Genomic DNA, 17,518 nt, shown 5'->3' on the forward strand with positions numbered 1-17,518 from the left:
GCGGAATTTGAAAAGACCTTTTGTCATTACTGAGATAGTTGACTCTTCCAGAAGGGTCTCAAAAGATTAGGTGATGAAAGTGAAGAAGTATCATTTTCAGTGACATTGTTTCTATTCCATATCTCTGACTTTTGCATATGCAACTGTAGCCCCCACAATTTTATTTTTGGGACTTTATTAAAACTACTCTTTGGAGACTTTCAGAAAATTAAATGATAGTTCATGTTCATACCCAGATCAGTCCAGACAAGTGGGTTTTGCATTCTTACCAGCAGATGGACACAGAGAACAAAAACTTGAGGCACTGCTACATCCCTCAGTATTTCTCTGTCTCTAGCAGATGGTAGAGGTGCAGTCCTGCAGTCTGTTTAAAGGAAAAAAAAAAGTCAGAATTTGAAAGAGAGCGGTGCTCCCTGAGGTGTTAGGTACCTTTGTGGACCATCCCTCATACGGAGTCAGGCGGCGGGGGGGTTGGCTATCCCTGTCTGGCTTCAGCCCACTGTCTTCTGAGGCCCTGATAGCCAGAAGATTTGTTCCTTCATTGCCTCCGAGGTCTCCTTCACACTGTTGTCCAACTTTCAGGGAAGTATTTGTTTCTTCTTGTGGACATTTTTGGTTTAAAAAAAAAAAAAAAGCTTTGGTCTGGGTGGCTCATCGGCAAGGGTACTTGTGGTCAGCAGGAGCTGTCTGCACTGAAGGGGAGTGAGAGGTATAAGTGCTCTTTTGTTTGGCTGCTGGGGGATCTGGGGTGCTTGCAGGCAGGTTGCTGAAGCTGTATTTTTCCGGGCACTCATCGGGCCTGTGCAACTGCGCTGCCCAAGGTGCAGACCACATGTGCAGTCTAGGAAAAAGCGCTTGGGCGGGTTGTTTCAGTAGTGCCGCCTTTCTCCTTGTGGTTAATGGCTCTGAAGCAGCTTGCAGTTTATGGCCTATGTGGCTGAATGAGGTGTCCCTGTGCTCCAGCTGTGCCGAGAGGAAGGGGGGGGGGGGAGAAGCCTCTACAGAAGTAGCCACTGACAAGAGGGCCACCAGGTCTTTGGAGCTCATGGCAGAAGTCCCGGAGGGACTGGAAGGTGTAGCCATGACATCGTGAGCTCGCAGGCAGAAGACTTTGGCTTCCAGGGAGCCTAGGGATTCTCCACCTTTGCTTTCTCCTATGGAGCCGTCTACAGTGGTGGACCATAGCAGGGGAGGAGAGTCAGATGGGAGTGGACACTCTTCCTCCCTCCTACATAAGGCCTTTCTGGCAAGAAAGGGAGCAGGGGGAAAACGGCCCAGGGGAGTGTAAGCCAGGGTGTCCTTCAAAGAGGCTGACGGGGGTCTTGGCGGGAGGGTCTGGGGGCTTGCTCAGGCGCCTGGGTCTTGGACACAGTATGGAAACAGAGGGAGATCTGAGGGATTTGGATGATCCTCAGGAAGACCCAGCAAGTGCCCCTAGAGAGGATGATCCCATTGGGGTGGATCCTGATGCAGATTTTGATGCCAATGCGAACAAAGTTCACCCTAATCCCCATGAGATGTCAGTGTCAGAGAGGGAGATGATCTGAGAGTCGTCCACTTGTTTAGGAAAGAAAAGCTGCCCCTTATTCCACAGGCTTTGGAGGAATTAGGAATTAAGGTCTCTCAAGAAGTCAGATGAGGGGGTAAATACAGTCCTGGATGGACTGTGGGGTCCTCTTAGTGCCTTTCCATTGCTTAATAAAATTAGAAAATTGAACAGAGATTGGGATTCCCCGGAGGCAGGCTTAAGGTTGATAGGGCAATGGCGAAGCTAAACCCTTTGATGGAAGAGACCTTAGACCTGTTGAAACTGCCAAAGGTGGATGTAGCAGTTTCTGCCGTGACCAAGAAGACAACTGTTCCAGTGGCAAGGTCAATTGCCCTGAAAGATGTGTAGGATCATAAACTGGAGATGTACTTAAAATGGATGTTTGAGGTATCTACCTTGAGTCTCTGGGTGGCAATCTGTATCAGATGCAGAGGTCCTGTTTATGCTGGGTGCAGAAGGCTTGGATTCCACAAGACCTAGCAGCCCCATGCAGTCAGGTGTGTCATCAGACGTTTATGAGGTTCACGTGCTGGGTCAACATTTCCAGTTCCGCACTCACCCACTCGGGCTGGCCACAGCACCACGAACCTTCACGAAGGTGATGGTGGTAGTGGCGGTGGCCCTGAGATGAGAGGGGATTTTAGTTCACCCATATCTGGACTAGCTCATCTGGGCAAAGACTGAGGAGGAGTGCAGTTGGTCGGTTGAGCTGGGTTATGGACAAATTGCGATCGCTGGGTTGGGTGGTAAACCTGACAGTCATCTGGTTCCAACCCAATCGGCAGAATATCTGAGAACGCGGTTTGATAATCGGAGAGGCAGGGTGTTCCTGACCTCAGACAGAGTGATGAAGTTGCAGATGCAAGTGATGTGTCTGTTAATCCCAGACTGAGTATTGGCAGTCTTATTTGCAAGTTCTGGCTTCCGTAGCATCCACGTTGGATCTGATGCCATGGGCTTTTACTCACATGTGGCCCTTGCAGAAGGTTCTCGTGTCCAAGTGGAATCTGTTGTCAGAAGAGTCTTGTCCAAGTGGCTATCTTTACCACTATGGAGGGAATTCAGGTCCAGTCTCTCGTGGTGGCTCTCGCAATACAACTTGGAAAAGGGAGTGGATCTGGAGACTCCAGACTTGGTGGTGGTGACTACAGATGCCAGCCTCAAGGGTTGGGGGGCAGTCTGAAAGGGGGCGGATGGTCCAAGGTCTTTGGACACCAGCAGAGGCATCCTGGTTGATCAATCACCTGGAAACAAGGGAGGTCTGCAGAGCTTTGTAGGCCTTCCTGCTATGAATCAAGGGTTGGGTGGTGAGAATCTTCTCAACAATGCAACAACAGTGGTGTACATCAATAGTCAAGGTGTGACGAAGTCATGCTGTGTCTCTGAAGGCTCAACAATTATTAGCTTGGGCGGAACGATTCCTCGAGTGAATAGCAGCATCTCATGTCACGGGAGTGGACAACGTGCAAGCAGATTTCCTCAGCAGGCAGCAGTTAGATCCGGGGGAATGGGAGTTGTACCTGGAGGCCTGGGATCTCATTTGTGACAGGTGGGGTGGTCCCCAGATGGACCTCATGGCGATGCGCTGCAATGTCAAAGCAGCCCGATTCTTCAGTCATAGTCAGGAAGTCAGGTCGGAGGGATTAGATGTGCTGATGTGCCCGTGGCCTATAGTCCTGCTGTACATGTTTCCTCCCTGGGCCCTCGTTGGGCGTATCTTACGATGCATAAAGAATCACCCAGGGAGGGTAGTGCTTGTGGCGCCAGACTGTCCGTGTCGGCTATGGTTCGCGGATCTGATGTATCTTAGGTTGGCTCATCTGCCAGGGGTCCTTCAACAAGGATCTATATTCTCAGATCAGGAGGATTGCTTTTGTCTCACGGCTTGGCTTTTGAGAGGCAGCGACTGTGACTAAAAGGATATTCGGAGCCAATTATTTCCACTTTGCTCCAGGCTAGAAGACCACTTACTTCTCTGGTATATGTCAGGGTCTGGAAGATTTTGGAGTCTTGGTGTTTGGAGCAGCGGCTGGACCCGCTAGGTGTTGGACATTCCTCACATTTTGGCCTTTTTACAACAAGGGTTGTCAAAGGGGTTGGCCTAAAGCTTGTCCTGTGTGCAAGTTTCAGCTTTGGGTTGCCTTAGAGGCAAGATGTGGGTGAGCTCCTTGGCCTCTCACCCTGATGATGCTCATTTTTTGAAGGGCGTTAAGCATTTGCATCCCCTAATGCAAAGATTTGTCCAGATTGGAATCTTAACTTTGGTTCTGAGAGTGCTCTGTGGGCTTCCGTTTGAGTCCTTGCGAGGTGTGTCAGTAGAGGACCTGCCCTTTAAGGCAGTGTTTCTGGTGGCCATTTGTTTGGTCAGACGGATTTCGGAGCTTCAGGCTCAGTCCTGCAGAGACCCTTTTTTGTGCATTTCAAATTGCGGGGTAACTCTGCATATAGTCCCCTCTTTCTTACCAAAGATGGTTTCTTCATTTCATGTTAATCATATGGTGGAACTGCCAGCTTTTCGGAGTGGTCTTAGGAATCGCCGTAGTCACAGGAGCTTCATCTATTGGATGTGCGTCGGATTCTGTTATGGTATCTTAAGGTTACTAACAGTTTTCAGCAATCAGATCATCTGTTTGTGGTGTTTGGTGGAGCAAAGAAAGGAGGCAAAGCATTTAAAGCCACGATTTCTCGTTGGCTGAAAGAGACCATTTGTTTGGTTTATATTTTTAGGGGTCGAGAGACTGTGGTAGGTCTGCGCGTGCATTCTGCTAGAGTGCAAGCTGCCTCCTGGGCGGAGTGACAATTAGTATCGCCCCAGGAGATATGCTTCATACTTCGCTTCATGCTTTCACCAGGCATTACCAATTGGATATTCAGACGCAGGAAAATGCAGCATTCGGTGAGTGTGTGTTGCATGCGGGCCTTTCAGTTTTCAGCCCAGTTTAGGGATACTTGGGTACATCCCACTTGTCTGGACTGATCTGGGTATGAACAGGAAAGGAAAATTGGTTCTTACCTGCTAATTTTCATTCCTGTGATACCACAAATCAGCCCAGAGACCCGTCCCCTTACTGCCAAAAGACTGCATTTCCTATTTTTGTTTGTTTTTTTTGGTGGAGTCTTAAGATCAGAATTTTTTTTTTCAGATTGTAAATAGGTTGAACTGCTCAGGCTAAGTGGTTATCAATTTCTTTCTTGGAAATGGAGGCTTCAGTTAGGGGGGCTCAAGCCCTGAGTTAACTGTTTGCCCTGGATGGGGGGGGGGAAGAATTTTTGCTTATGCATTGGCTTGGGTACTGGTCAATACTGAGGGACTTGCACTCTCGAATATGTAACAGTACCTCAAAGTTTTTGTTCTCTGCCTCCATCTGCTGGTAGGGGTGCAGAACTCAATTGTCTGGACTGATCTGTGGTATTACCTACTAATTTTCATTCCTGTAAGAACCAATTTTCCTGATTGCATCTGATCTGTAGTTTCTCCCCAAGGAGGTGGGGGAAATAGTCCTTTGATTCAAGATGGATTTAGGGTAAAACTATAGCAAGCAAAATGCACTTGGGTGTAAATGATTGTGAACAAAGTGGGTGCACTGTGGCCTGCAGCTGAAGTGAACAGACAGCTTGTGGATGACTTGCTTTAGAATAACTCTAAATCCTCAGCAGTAGACACTAGCATTTTCATGTAATTCTTGATCACTGAGTGATGTTAAGTAATAGATTATCAGATATATTGTATACTGAATTAATACTGCAATTTTAGCAGTTGACTAACATGTTAAAATCTCGTTTTGTCTTTTATTGTAGATGGAACAGGAAATGACCCGATTGCACCGCCGGGTTTCTGAAGTGGAAGCTGTACTTAGTCAAAAGGAGGTGGAACTTAAAGCTTCTGAGACTCAGCGATCTCTTTTGGAACAGGATCTCGCTACCTACATCACAGAATGCAGTGTGAGTCTTTCACTTAGTTTCTAATTCTCTTTCATGTGTTTAATGTTGGGATGGAAGGGGAAGAGCAGAGTGTTAAGATTATGTAGGATAAATGTGCAAAAAGGGCATTTTTCTATTCAAAAAATGACACATTTACTTTTCCTGCTTTAACTTGTCGCAAAAACTTTTCTAAGAGGTCTAATGTAAAATCTTTCACACAGAGTCTGAAAAAAAATCAAATTCTTATGTACTTGGTAAAGAATGGTAGTAAAGGAATATCTTTTTCCCCCAGCAACTGAAGCAAACTAATTTGCTTATACCTGAAAAAGTAAGTTTGAATCTGCAGGAAAAAAAAAAACTTGATCAATGGCCAATCTCCCCTATTTTGGCAAAGTGATTGAAAAGGTGGTTGCAGCTCAGCTAGTAGACTTTATGGAATCTCAAATTTCAATAAAGATTCCACGGATTCTGTGGTACAGAGATGGTTTTGGTTTCTCTTACAATCTTCATAACTGGGTGGCCTGCGGGATACATGCAGTATTTGTTCTTCACTGCCTTCGACACAATTGACCATAATGTAATGGTGAGCTGGTTGAAGGTAATTGGATTAATGCAGCCAGTCCTGCAATGGTTCACATCCTATCCCACAAAATAACAATAGGGGGTATCTATGGGTAACTATAGGTCAAAGACGTGGAAAGTGATCTATGATGTTCTGCAAGGGTCAGTATTATTGCATTCCTCTGCATTCAGGTAGGCTAATCCCTACCAGTGGATTATGCAACTCTGCCAGCAGATGGAGATGGAGCAAAAGCTGATGACATGCGGTTGCAGGCTGAGAGAAGCTCAGCAGTGAAGGCTTTCCCATTCTCCCCCCTGAACTGGGACCCGTTCCTGCTCTAGCCCAGGGAGGGCTGAGCTCAGGTAAAGTTTTTACTTTATAAAAAAACAAAACTGAACTCTTTAGTGATGAGTTTTTCTACAGTATCTGTTTCCTCGGTGTTCAACTTCTGCTCACATCTCTGGTGAGTTCTGTGAGGTGTGGAGGCAGCTCAGGTACGGTGGGTTGAGCAGCCTTTTGGCTAGGCCCCGCACTCAGACTTCTCCTTTTTGGCGCGAGGTAGGCTGCTGTGGTTAGTTCATGTGTTTTTTATTGTGTGTCGACATGCGCTTGCATGCCTCCTTGTTCATCTACCTCCGTGTCTCCTTTTGGGCGCGTGTGTCTGAGCGGTTCTTTTGGACGCACATTCTATTTATCCAGGATGGGCATCCTTTCTGGACGCACATTTTGAGAACCTAGTTTGTGTACGCTTTTTATATTCGGGTATCTGGACACTTTTTGGGTATCTAATTGGGCGCATTCCTTTACGCCTGTCTGAGCGCATTACAAACATTTCGCTGGTGGCAAAGAAGTCTAAGCGCTTATCTGTTTGTGCTGAATGCCACATCAAGGCAGCACAGCCGGAGTTTACTACAAGCCTGTGTCAACGCTGCTTGGATGCTCGTGGGGATTTACCTCCTTCTGATTTTACTGACTATGGTCCATCTCTTTGGTCTGAAGGAAGTGGGACCAAAGGCGACATGACACGGGTGTCTCCTCCTTCAGTTGATCCACTGGCAGAGTCTTCAAGGGAAACTCACTTTCAGGATGTCAGGTTTGGGCCTATTGGACCTAGAATTGAGCTGTCCTGTTCCTGGGTGGAATTCTTCCAGGGATTACTAACCTTTCTACAGGGGCTGTCATCTGAGTCGACAATACCTACTGATTTAGGTCTGTGTGCTCAGAGTTCTCCTGTCTGCCACTGCAGTCAAGTGCTGTTCAAATGCATGTGGATCAAGATGACACCGATGATGGCAGTGGCTCCCCTTTTGAGGAAGGGGAGTGTTGATTCAAGAGAAAAGACTACAGTGTGTAACCTGATACCAAACTTTATTAGAGAAAGACAGAGACAAAGGGACAGGGACCGGAACAAAGCACGAGGAAATAATTTGTCCTAGGGAGTAACACAGGTCTACATAATCGTATTAACACCCAGTTACTCAGCTCTTACAGCAGTATACATTGCATTATAAACCCTCCATACTGACAAATCAGAGCATATTCAGAGTGTTTTTAGATAAGTGCAGTACATTTGATTTGAGTATGTATTAGATCAATCAGCTAATAGGTCTGGGGTGTCGGCTCATTGCATTCCAGCACATAGTCAGGGTCCTCTGCTTTCTTTGTCTAAAAACTAGTATTCAGGAATACAGCAGAGATGAGGTGCCTCAGAAAGCCAGTGCATAATACTACATACATCAGATTCCCCCAGATTTGAAGCCACAAAAACTTTCCATTTCTTTCATAAGGATGAGTTGCCGAGCCTGAACTCTGACTTTGAAGATCCTCTGAGTGGCTAGGGGTGACTCCTTGGGGGTACAGAAGAAAGTCCATATTGTGGTCACCCTATGCAAAGCTTAATGTTTCTTTCCCCCCCTGGATGTGGTTCAAGAGTTGATTGACTTAGAATGGCGTGCACCAGAGGCATGCTCTAAAGCAGTGGTTCTCAACCCTTTTTCTGTCTTTGCAGCATCAGATTAGATCGCATTCCACGTCGGCATCATGGGTGGAATGTTGTTTTTTGTTGTCTGCCGAGATTTGCTGAGTGGCGACGTGGTCATCTTAGCACACCTTTTCCAAGCATTACCACTTGGATGTTAGGGCTACTATTCACATGGGTGGTATTATCTGGACCACTGGCAACCTCCCACCCTCTTTGGGCTTAGCTTTGGACATCCCACTAGTGGGATTGGCCTACCTGAATGCAGAGGAAGGCGAAATTACTAGTTACCTGATAATTTCTTTTCCTCTAATGATGATCAAGTATAATCAATTTGTCCACAGTTTGGCTTTACCAGAGAATACTGGCCGGCAGATGTCAGGTGGGACTATATATCCATGACGTCAGCTTTTGCTCCATCTCCATCTGCTGGCGGAGGTGCATAACCCACTGGTGGGGATTGGCCTGCCCTCATTAGAAGAAAGGAAATTATCAGGTAAGTAGTAATTTCTCCTTATTTGTTTGTGTGCAATCAATCACTGTGAGATTGTTCAGGCCGAAGGCTTCATTACTACTTGTATGCTACTGATGTGCAGATCATTTGCCCAGTTGAGGTGCAAGGGCATCAGACAGCAGTTAAAATCATTCTTCAGAATGTGGTCTACTGGTGTAGGGCTCATAGATTGAAATGAAATAGTGTTACATTTAGTGTGTTACGGGTGAGCAATTAAATTCCAGAGACTGCTTTTTTTTTTTTTTTTTAATTGAAATTTATTTATTTATTTAGTTTTTTTTTCTATACCGACATTCGTTAGATACATCACATCGGTTTACATTTTATAATGTAAACAATAGCAAAAATTTGCTTTACAGAAAACAAGGGAATTAAAACAAGGAGTTGTGTCTACAGGGGGATTAACAGGGAGGAGGTTGGGTAAATTATCTACATGATACATAGTAGTTCGCAATATGTTAGGGTAAACAATCTATGTGGTACATAGTTATTCGTAATATGTTAGGAGTTTGCAGGTAATGGGTTGGCTATACAAGTAAAGGGAGTAGGGTAAAAGTATATACAAAATAAAAAAACGCATAGCTAATTACATCTTGTACAGGTATTGGCAACTGTGGGGGGGGGGGGGGGGGGGGCGGGGTTTAGAGAAGTGGATTATGTGTAGCCTTTAAGAAAAGCCAGGTTTTTAGTTTTTGTTTGAATTTTTGTGGGCTTGTTTCATGTCTAAGATCGAGGGGTAGTGTATTCCATAATGTGGGGCCTGCTATGGAGAGGGATCGCTCATTGGTAGAGTTATAGTGTGTAAGTTTGGGTGAGGGTGTGTTTAAGGTTGCAGAGTATTGGGATCGGGTTGGTCTATTGGTATAGCGGAAGACTAAGGAGTTAAGCCATTTCATGTTTTGGTTATGTAGGGTTTTGTGTATGATGTTGAGGATTTTGTATTGGATGATTTGTTGAATGGGTAGCCAGTGTAGATGTTTGAGGATCGGGGTGATGTGCTCGTTTCTTCTGGTGCTAGTGAGAATACGAGCAACTGAATTCTGGAGTAATTGAAGTGGGGTGATGTGGATTTTGGGGAGGCCTAGTAAGAGAGAGTTGCAGTAGTCTATTTTTGAAAATATGGTTGCTTGGAGCACTGTTCTGAAATCATTGAGGTGGAGGAGGGGCTTTAGTTTTTTCAGGGTTTGTAGCTTAAAGTAACAGTCTCATAGTGGTGGTAATGATTTTTTTCAGGCTAAGTTGATCGTCAATAATGCCGCCCAGGTTTCTTACGTGAAGGGAGATTGTGATGTATTTGGATGGGGAAGTTAGGGTTGTGTTGGGGTGAGATTATCATGAATTCAGTTTTTGCGGAGTTGAGAGCAAGATTGAGGCTGGTGAGGAGGTTGTTTATTGCGGTGAGTGCAGTTTCCCAGGTTTTGATTGCATTGTGTATGGAGTCTGTTATGGGAATGATGATTTGTACGTCATCTGCGTAGATGAAATGAGTAGGGTTGAGATCGGAAAGGAAATGGCAGAGGGGCAGTAGGTATATATTAAAGAGAGTAGAGGATAGTAAAGAGCCTTGTGGGACTCCTTGGGCGAGGTTAAATGCATTGGTTCCCTATTCTGACCTTGTATTGTCGGCCTTTTAGGTAGGAGGTGAACCATTGAAGTGGGGTGCCTGATATGCCAATTTCAGAGGCGGTCCAGTAGGATTTTATGACTTAAGGTGTCAGAAGCCGCGGAAATGTCTAGTAGAGCAAGGATGTATGATTGGCCTTTATCTAGTCCTTTAAGAAGGTGGTCGTTGAGGGAGAGGAAGAGGGTTTCTGTGTTGAAATATTTACGGAAACAAAATTGTGATTGTTGGAGGATATTATTATTTTCTAAGTAGTCTGTAAGTTGTATGTTAACAACTTTTTCCAGGACTTTTGAAATGAAGGGCAAATTAGAGATGGGACGGTAGTTGGTCAGTTCGGTGGGGTCGAGCTTTGGTTTCTTTAAGATAGGTTTAACTATTGCCTGCTTTAGTGAGGAGGGAACATGTCCCAGGGTGATGGATCGGTTTATGATGTGTGTTAAAGGTTGGGCTATGGTGTTGGGAACAGAGAGGAGTTTTGTGGGGATAGTGTCAGATGGGTGAGACGAGGGTTTCATTTTTCTTAGAATGGGTTCTGTTTCGGAGGGCGCAGTATTTTCGAAAGCATTTAGAGAGGCTTGAGAGGGTGTCTTGAATGACTTGGAGTGGGATGAGGTGATGTGAAAGCGAGTCATGATTCTTTTAATTTTGTCGTGGAAGAATTGGGCTAAGTCCTGGCACTTTGTTTCTGCTTGTTCGTCTGGCATAGGTGGGGGGGAATTTTTGTTAGGTCCAAGACATAGTTGAATAGGGCTTTGGGGTTGAAGTGAAAGTTATGAATACATTGAGCATGGAAATCTCATTTGGTTTTGAATGTGTTCGCTCGGTATGAGTGTAAGAGATGTTTGTATTTAGCGAGTTGGGAGGGAGAGGGGTTCTTTGCGCCACATCTTTTCTTGTTTTCTGAGGTTGTGCTTTACGTTTTGTTTTGTTGTTAACTCTGGGGTATACCATGGTTTTTTGGTGTTAGTGGTATGGTTGAGTTGTTTATGTTGCAGGGGGCAGAGGTTGTTGGCAATGTTGTTAGTGAGTTGGTTCCAGGACGAGAGAGCAGAGTCTGCATCAGTCAGGTCTAGTTTGTCACTATCATTGGTGAGGGCCGAGATAAGGTCGTCCCTAGCGCAGGTCTTTCGAAATGTGAAGGTGTTGTGGTTGTTTTTTGTGGTAGGGCTTGCGATTTTGTTTGTGGAGACTTGCTTTGAGAGAATGGTCAGACCAGGGTACTGGGGTGCAGGAGTGGGAGCCTGGGAGTATGAGATTGTTTGTGAAGATGAGATCGAGGGTGTGCCCTGCTCTGTGTGTGGGACTATCTATTAGTTGCTTAAAACCCATTGCCTGGAGCGAAGTCAGAAAGGCATTGCATGAGGGGGAGAAGGGTGTGGAGTCAACATGGAGGTTGAAATCTCCAAGGATGATGGCGGGTGAGTTCATTGAAATGTTTTCAGCTATGCACTCGATGAGTGGTGAGGGGTTAGTTTCAAGGAGGCTGGGGGAAGTATATACTAGTCATATTTGTAAGTGTTGGGATTTGAAGAGCCCAATTTCATATTTGGGGTTGGGTATAAAAGATTGTGGTATCATTTTGAGGTCTTTCTTTGCAGTGAGTAGTAGACCACCACCTTTTCTTTTGGGCCTCGGAATAGAGAAAATATATCGTAGGTGTTTAGGGGGAATTGGTTCAGAAAGACTGTGTCAGTTTCCTTAAGCCATGTTTCGGTTATGTTTTTTTATTAACGACACAATATGACATATGTAACCAAGGGCCGAAACCTGAAACAGGTACATGATATTAAACCAGAACAACACCCTTTATACATGTATCCAAAACCAAGCATGTATCATCAAGCAAATACTTATGGCAGTAGGTAAACAGTCAAAGAAAAATAAAAGGATTATCAGTAAGCCATGTGTCTTGGCCTTTTTGTTATAAAGCATGACCCAAAAGACCCACGACCCACCTCCCCCCCCCCCCCCCCCCCTTATGCTTGTAGTGGTGCAACGGTGGTTGAGTTAATAGTTTCACACTACAGAGAGGTAAATCTGTTCATAGAGATCATGGAATAAGTAATGAGTAGACCTCAATGTCCTTTGGTATTGTAGAGATTCTCCTTCCATAAATAATACACTTTCCAAATGTCCTGAAATCACCTAAAATGCTTCTTGGTCTGTGTTGTAATCTCCGTGAGCACATAAATGTGTCCCAATTTATCTTGCACTTCAACCAGTGATGGTAGCAGAGAGGATTTCCATTTCTTTGCAATTTCGATCCTAGTGGCTGTACAGATATAATTTACTAATCTATTATAACTTTACCCGGAATCATGGGTGTGCCAAGTAATGCATGCTGTGGAAGCAATCCTGCCGAAACACCACACATCCCTTGAATCCATGATTCAATAGCATCCCATAACGTACGAAGCATGGGGCGTTCCCACCACATATGGAAGAAACTGCCTGTGTCATGGCAACCCCTCCAACACTGGTCTGAAATATTTGGCATCATTCGATGCAAACGAATTGGATAATAGTGCCAGCGAAACAGCAACTTCAGTGAATTCTCAATTAAGGAGGATGTAATTAACCCATTACCCGTACATGTGAAAATCCCCTCCCACTCCTGTTGCGAGAAAGTGATATGTAAATCATGTTCCCATCAGAGACTGACTTTTAATTAAAGTTTGAGGGGATCTATACTACCATAGTCTTAAAGTGAGAAATCTAGGGGTTTGGAAAGACCCAGAAAAGACTCTAAGGAAGCATATAACATTAGTTACATGCTTTGCATTTGCCTCTTTATAAATTATTAGGCACCTATGCCCAACATATTACAGAAGGATCTCATTACTAGACACAGGCCATAATGTTGTTTAAACTGAACTATTGTAATGCAGTTTTTATTGGGTTGTCACAACAACAGATGCGAAACCTCCATATTATTCAAAATATGACTGTACACATATTGACGAATTTGATGAGGAAGGATCATGTTTCTCCTACATTGAATTCACTAAACTGCCTGCCTATAAAGAATTGTGTAAAATTTAAAGTGATTATGTGTGATCAAGGGCCTCCATATTCAGCAGAAAAGTTCTTCTGTGCCAAAATGTCAGTTACAGTTGCACAGAAGGAATATTTAGTATTTCCAAGGAGAACTGAGGCAAGACTAGAGAAGACTCTGAGGAGAGAATTCTTAGATTAATTGCTCCCCAGTTATGGAATAGTTAGTACTTTTGCAGATGCAAAGCATTTTGGCACTCTGCATTTTAGGAATCAAGATAAAGCATGGCATTTCCTACAGGCTCACTCGGAAGGGTTATGATGGTTACTTTGATAGAAACAAAGAAAAGTGATGGCAGAAAAAGACCATATGGCCTGTGTAGTCTGCCCATCCATACTAACTATTCAGCCTTACAATTCTTAGCACTTCCTCAGAGATCCCCAATGTTTGTCCCATGCTTTTTGTCTTCACCACCTCCCTGAGTAAGTTGTTCCATGTATCCACTATACACTCTTTAAAGAAGTATATACCTAGATTTCTCCTGAATCTACATTCTTTTACCCTCATCCTATGACCCCTTTGTTCTAGAGCCTTCATTTCTTTGAAATAGGTTCACCTCCTGCGTATAGAAATGTCTCTGTCATAGCTCTATCTCATCTTTCCTCTACTGTTTGCATATTTAGATCTTTAAGTGTATCCCCAAAATCTTTAAAATTAAGTCTACACACCATTGTAGTAGCCACCTTCTGGACCAGCTCATCCAGTTTATATCCTTTTGAAGGTGCAGTCTCCAGAACTGTACACAGTATTCCAAATGAGGTCTCATGAGGACTTGTACAGGGGCAATATCACTACCTTTTTCTTTTTCTTTTTTTTTGCTGACCATGCCTCTCTTTTGCACCCAAGCATATTTCTGGCTTTTATTGCCTTTATCTGCTTGTTCAGCCAGCCACCTTGAGATCATCAAATGCAATCACCCTTAGATCCTGCTCATCTTTCATGCTTAGAAGAATTTCACCCTCTATATTGTACTGCATCCTTTGTTTTTTGAAGCCCAAATACATGAATCTGCATTTTTCAGCATTAATTCTTAGTTATGGTATTCTAGACCATTCCTCAAGCTTTGCTAGATCTTTTCATGTTTTCCATAGCATCCTGGCTATCTACCCTGTTACAGATTTTGGTATTACCCATAAGAAGACAATCCTTTTGTGATAGTCCTGCAATGTTGCTTATGAAAATGTTGAAAAGAACTGGTCCAAGGACTGATCCCTGTGATACACATCTACTAACTCGCCTCTCCTTGGAGTGAGCTCCATTTATCACTACCCTCTGTTGCCTCCCAGTAACCCAGTCAGCCACTTTAGGGCCCATTCCAACAGTGCTGTATTTATAACTTGCCCATATAGAATTGTATCAATGGACGTACTGAAATCCAAATACGCTACATCTACGCTGTCTCCCCTGATCCAACTCTCTGATCACCAAATCAAAGAAATTGATCAGATTAATCAATGCTCTCTCAGATCTTGTAATCTTATGGATTCCAAAATCTGCACTATCCTCTGTTTTAGTAGTGATTCCATTAATTTGCTCACCATAGAGATTAGACTAACTGACCTGTAGTTCCCAGCCTCCTCCTTACTTCCACTTTTTAAGAGGAACCACATTGCCCTTCTCCTGTCCCATGGAACTAGTGTTTAAAAAAACAAACCAAAAAACATTGAAAAGGTTAGCCAGCAGAGCTGCTAGAATTTGTCTAAGTTCCCTTAGAACCTTTGGGGCAAATTTTAAAACTTATACAAGGGCGCAGATTTGTTCGCGCAACCCGGCACGAACAAATCTACGCCCGATTTTATAACATGCGCGTGCTGCCGTGCGCATGTTATAAAATCCAGTGTCTGCTCGTGCAGGGGGGTGCACAATTGTGCAACCTGTGCGCGCTGAGCCGAGCAGCCTGCCTCTGTTCCCTCCGAGGTCTTGGAGGGAACTTTTTTTTTTGGTCCCACCCCCCAGCCCTAACTAAATCCCCCCCCCCTACCTTATTTCGTGGAGTTATGCCTGCCTCCGGCACAGAGCACTCTGCCCTGCCCACGGACTGCCACCACGCCCCCAGACATGCCCCGGCCTGCCCTTTATTCGAAGCCCCGGGACATACGCTCGTCCCAGGACTTGTGCGCGCCACTGAGCCTATGCAAGGTAGGCTCGGCGCGCGCAGGGGGGGCTTGGGGCAGATTTTCGGGGGTTACGTGCATATCCCTTTTGAAAATCTGCCCCTTTGGTTGTATCCCATCCAGCTCCATTGCTTTATCTACTTCTAGTTTAGCTAGCTCCTCAAGAACACACTTTGTTGAAATTTGTTTGAGATTTATCCTCACTTCCAGTTTTATTTGTATTCATTTTCTATGGTCCTACTCCTGGCCCTTTCATAGTGAACACCGAACAGAGGGGCCAATGCAATAAAAACACATGGTAAAACAGGCACTTGTGTTGAGCGCCTGTTTTCCTAATGTGCCCATATCCATGGCCTTAGGGAGCCCAATGCAGTATGTAATAGTGCATCCTTTTTAGCTCGGTTACTATCGACAAATTGTGCATCTCTAGCTCTCAAAAGCAGCGGGTGCCCTGGAGACATGGCTGTACATAGGTTAGCAAAATAGACGCTCAATACGAGCATCCGTTTTATCCCACAACAGATAACTCATAAGCACAATGGGGCAGATTTGTTTGCGCAACCCGGCGTGAAGAAATCTACGCCCGATTTTATAATATGCGTGCGCAGCCGCGCGCATGTTATAAAATCCAGGGTCTGCGTGCGCAAGGGGGTACACAGTTGTGCAACTTGCGCACGCCGAGCCGCGCAGCCTGCCTCCGTTCCCTCCGAGGCCGCTCCAAAATCGGAGCAGCCTCGGAGGGAACTTTCCTTCCATCCCCACGCACCTTCCCCTCCCTTCCCCTAACTAACGCGCCCCCAGCCCTACCTAGAAGCCCCCTTTACCTTTGTTGAAGAAGTTATGCGCGCCGGCCGCTGGCTGGATTGCCTGGAGGCTCAGGCCCCGCCCCTTTTTGCAAGTCCCAGGGCTTGCGCGCGCCCCTGAGCCTATGCAAAATAGGCTCAGCATGCGCAGGGGGGGGGGGGTTTAAGGGTTACGCGCGTAACATACAAGCATAACCCTTTTAAAATCCGCCCCAATATACGCACACATCTGCAGCGTGTATATTGTGTGCGCACAATTTTTTTTGTAAATTTCAATCCCCATAAGCTGTGGATCGTAGTATCGCAGCAACACTAAGTAGGAGGAACCATTGACAGGATTTTTTGTTTTTCTTGAACCCTTGACTTGCAGTATAACTTAACCTTTCCAGTTATTTCTTTGAAAAATCATAGTTGTCTTTTTTTCCGCTTTTCTTTACTTTCCTAACAAAATGGGCAGTTGCTCTTATATTTCATTTTAGTTTTATCACTGCTCTTCTACTTCCTTTAGATTTTCATCTAGCTAATGACCCCTTGAGGTCTCCCCCGTTTTCACCAAGCTAGTTTTCCCGAAGTCTAGTGCCCTCCCCTTTGAATGAAAATTTGCCTGTGCTCTTAATACTGAAGCACACCATCCAGTGATCACTAGATCCCAAATGATCATCCATTAAAATTTCAGAAGCACTGCCTCCATTGGTAAGCACCAGATCCAGTCTGGCCCCCTTCCAGTGTGAGTTCTGTTATCAGTTGACAGAACAGTTCTCCTTGCAGAGAATCTGGGATCTCTCTCGGAGCTGGGATGTCTCAGTCAACATCTGGCAAACTGAAATCCCCTAGTTAATAGCATATCCTTTTTCACATTTATTTTCTGACTATCCTGCATTACATTTGTATCCATTTCTTCTGCCTGCAGTGGAGGTCTGTGTATTGCATGAATATAAATAGATGTTCCATTCCCGCTTTAAGGATTAGCTCATAGTGCCTCCTCCTTACTTCATTAGTCCAGCAGTTTTGTTGTGTTAATATTTTCTCTCTATATATAGCACCACTCTTCCTCTCATTCTTCTATCCTGACTTTCCTAAAGAGATTGTAGCCCTGTATAACTATATCCCAGACATGGTATTCTCTGACAGCCACTGTATGCAAGTCAGCCTCTTCCATGACAGCCTCTAGATACAGGACTTTTATTTTCTATTCTATGTGTATTAGTGTACAGAATTTTCCAAAGGGTGCCCTTGTATCCCATTTCTTTTTTTTTTTTTATAACTCTTTATTAAACTACACATTTGTACATATATCATAGTACAGATATATTAAACAGAACATACAAGAGGTAATATAAGCACCAAAATTTAGGCAGGTAATAATTAAAATAATGTTATAAATAAAAGTTCAGGACA

The 17,518-nt window shown here is 44.5% G+C and overlaps 1 protein-coding gene across 12 annotated transcripts in view; it reads left to right on the top strand.

The window, feature by feature from the left end:
• CIT (citron rho-interacting serine/threonine kinase) overlaps positions 1-17,518 on the top strand; it is a 424,741-nt gene that overhangs the window by 185,543 nt on the left and 221,680 nt on the right. For all 12 annotated transcript variants that reach the window (XM_029571779.1, XM_029571775.1, XM_029571774.1 and 9 more), the window contains one exon: positions 5,348-5,491. In XM_029571779.1, coding sequence (XP_029427639.1) covers positions 5,348-5,491 — 144 coding nt within the window. The remainder of the gene's footprint in view (positions 1-5,347; positions 5,492-17,518) is intronic.

This window comes from Rhinatrema bivittatum, chromosome 11 (assembly GCF_901001135.1).
Source record: "Rhinatrema bivittatum chromosome 11, aRhiBiv1.1, whole genome shotgun sequence".
Taxonomy (NCBI): Eukaryota; Metazoa; Chordata; class Amphibia; order Gymnophiona; family Rhinatrematidae; genus Rhinatrema; species Rhinatrema bivittatum.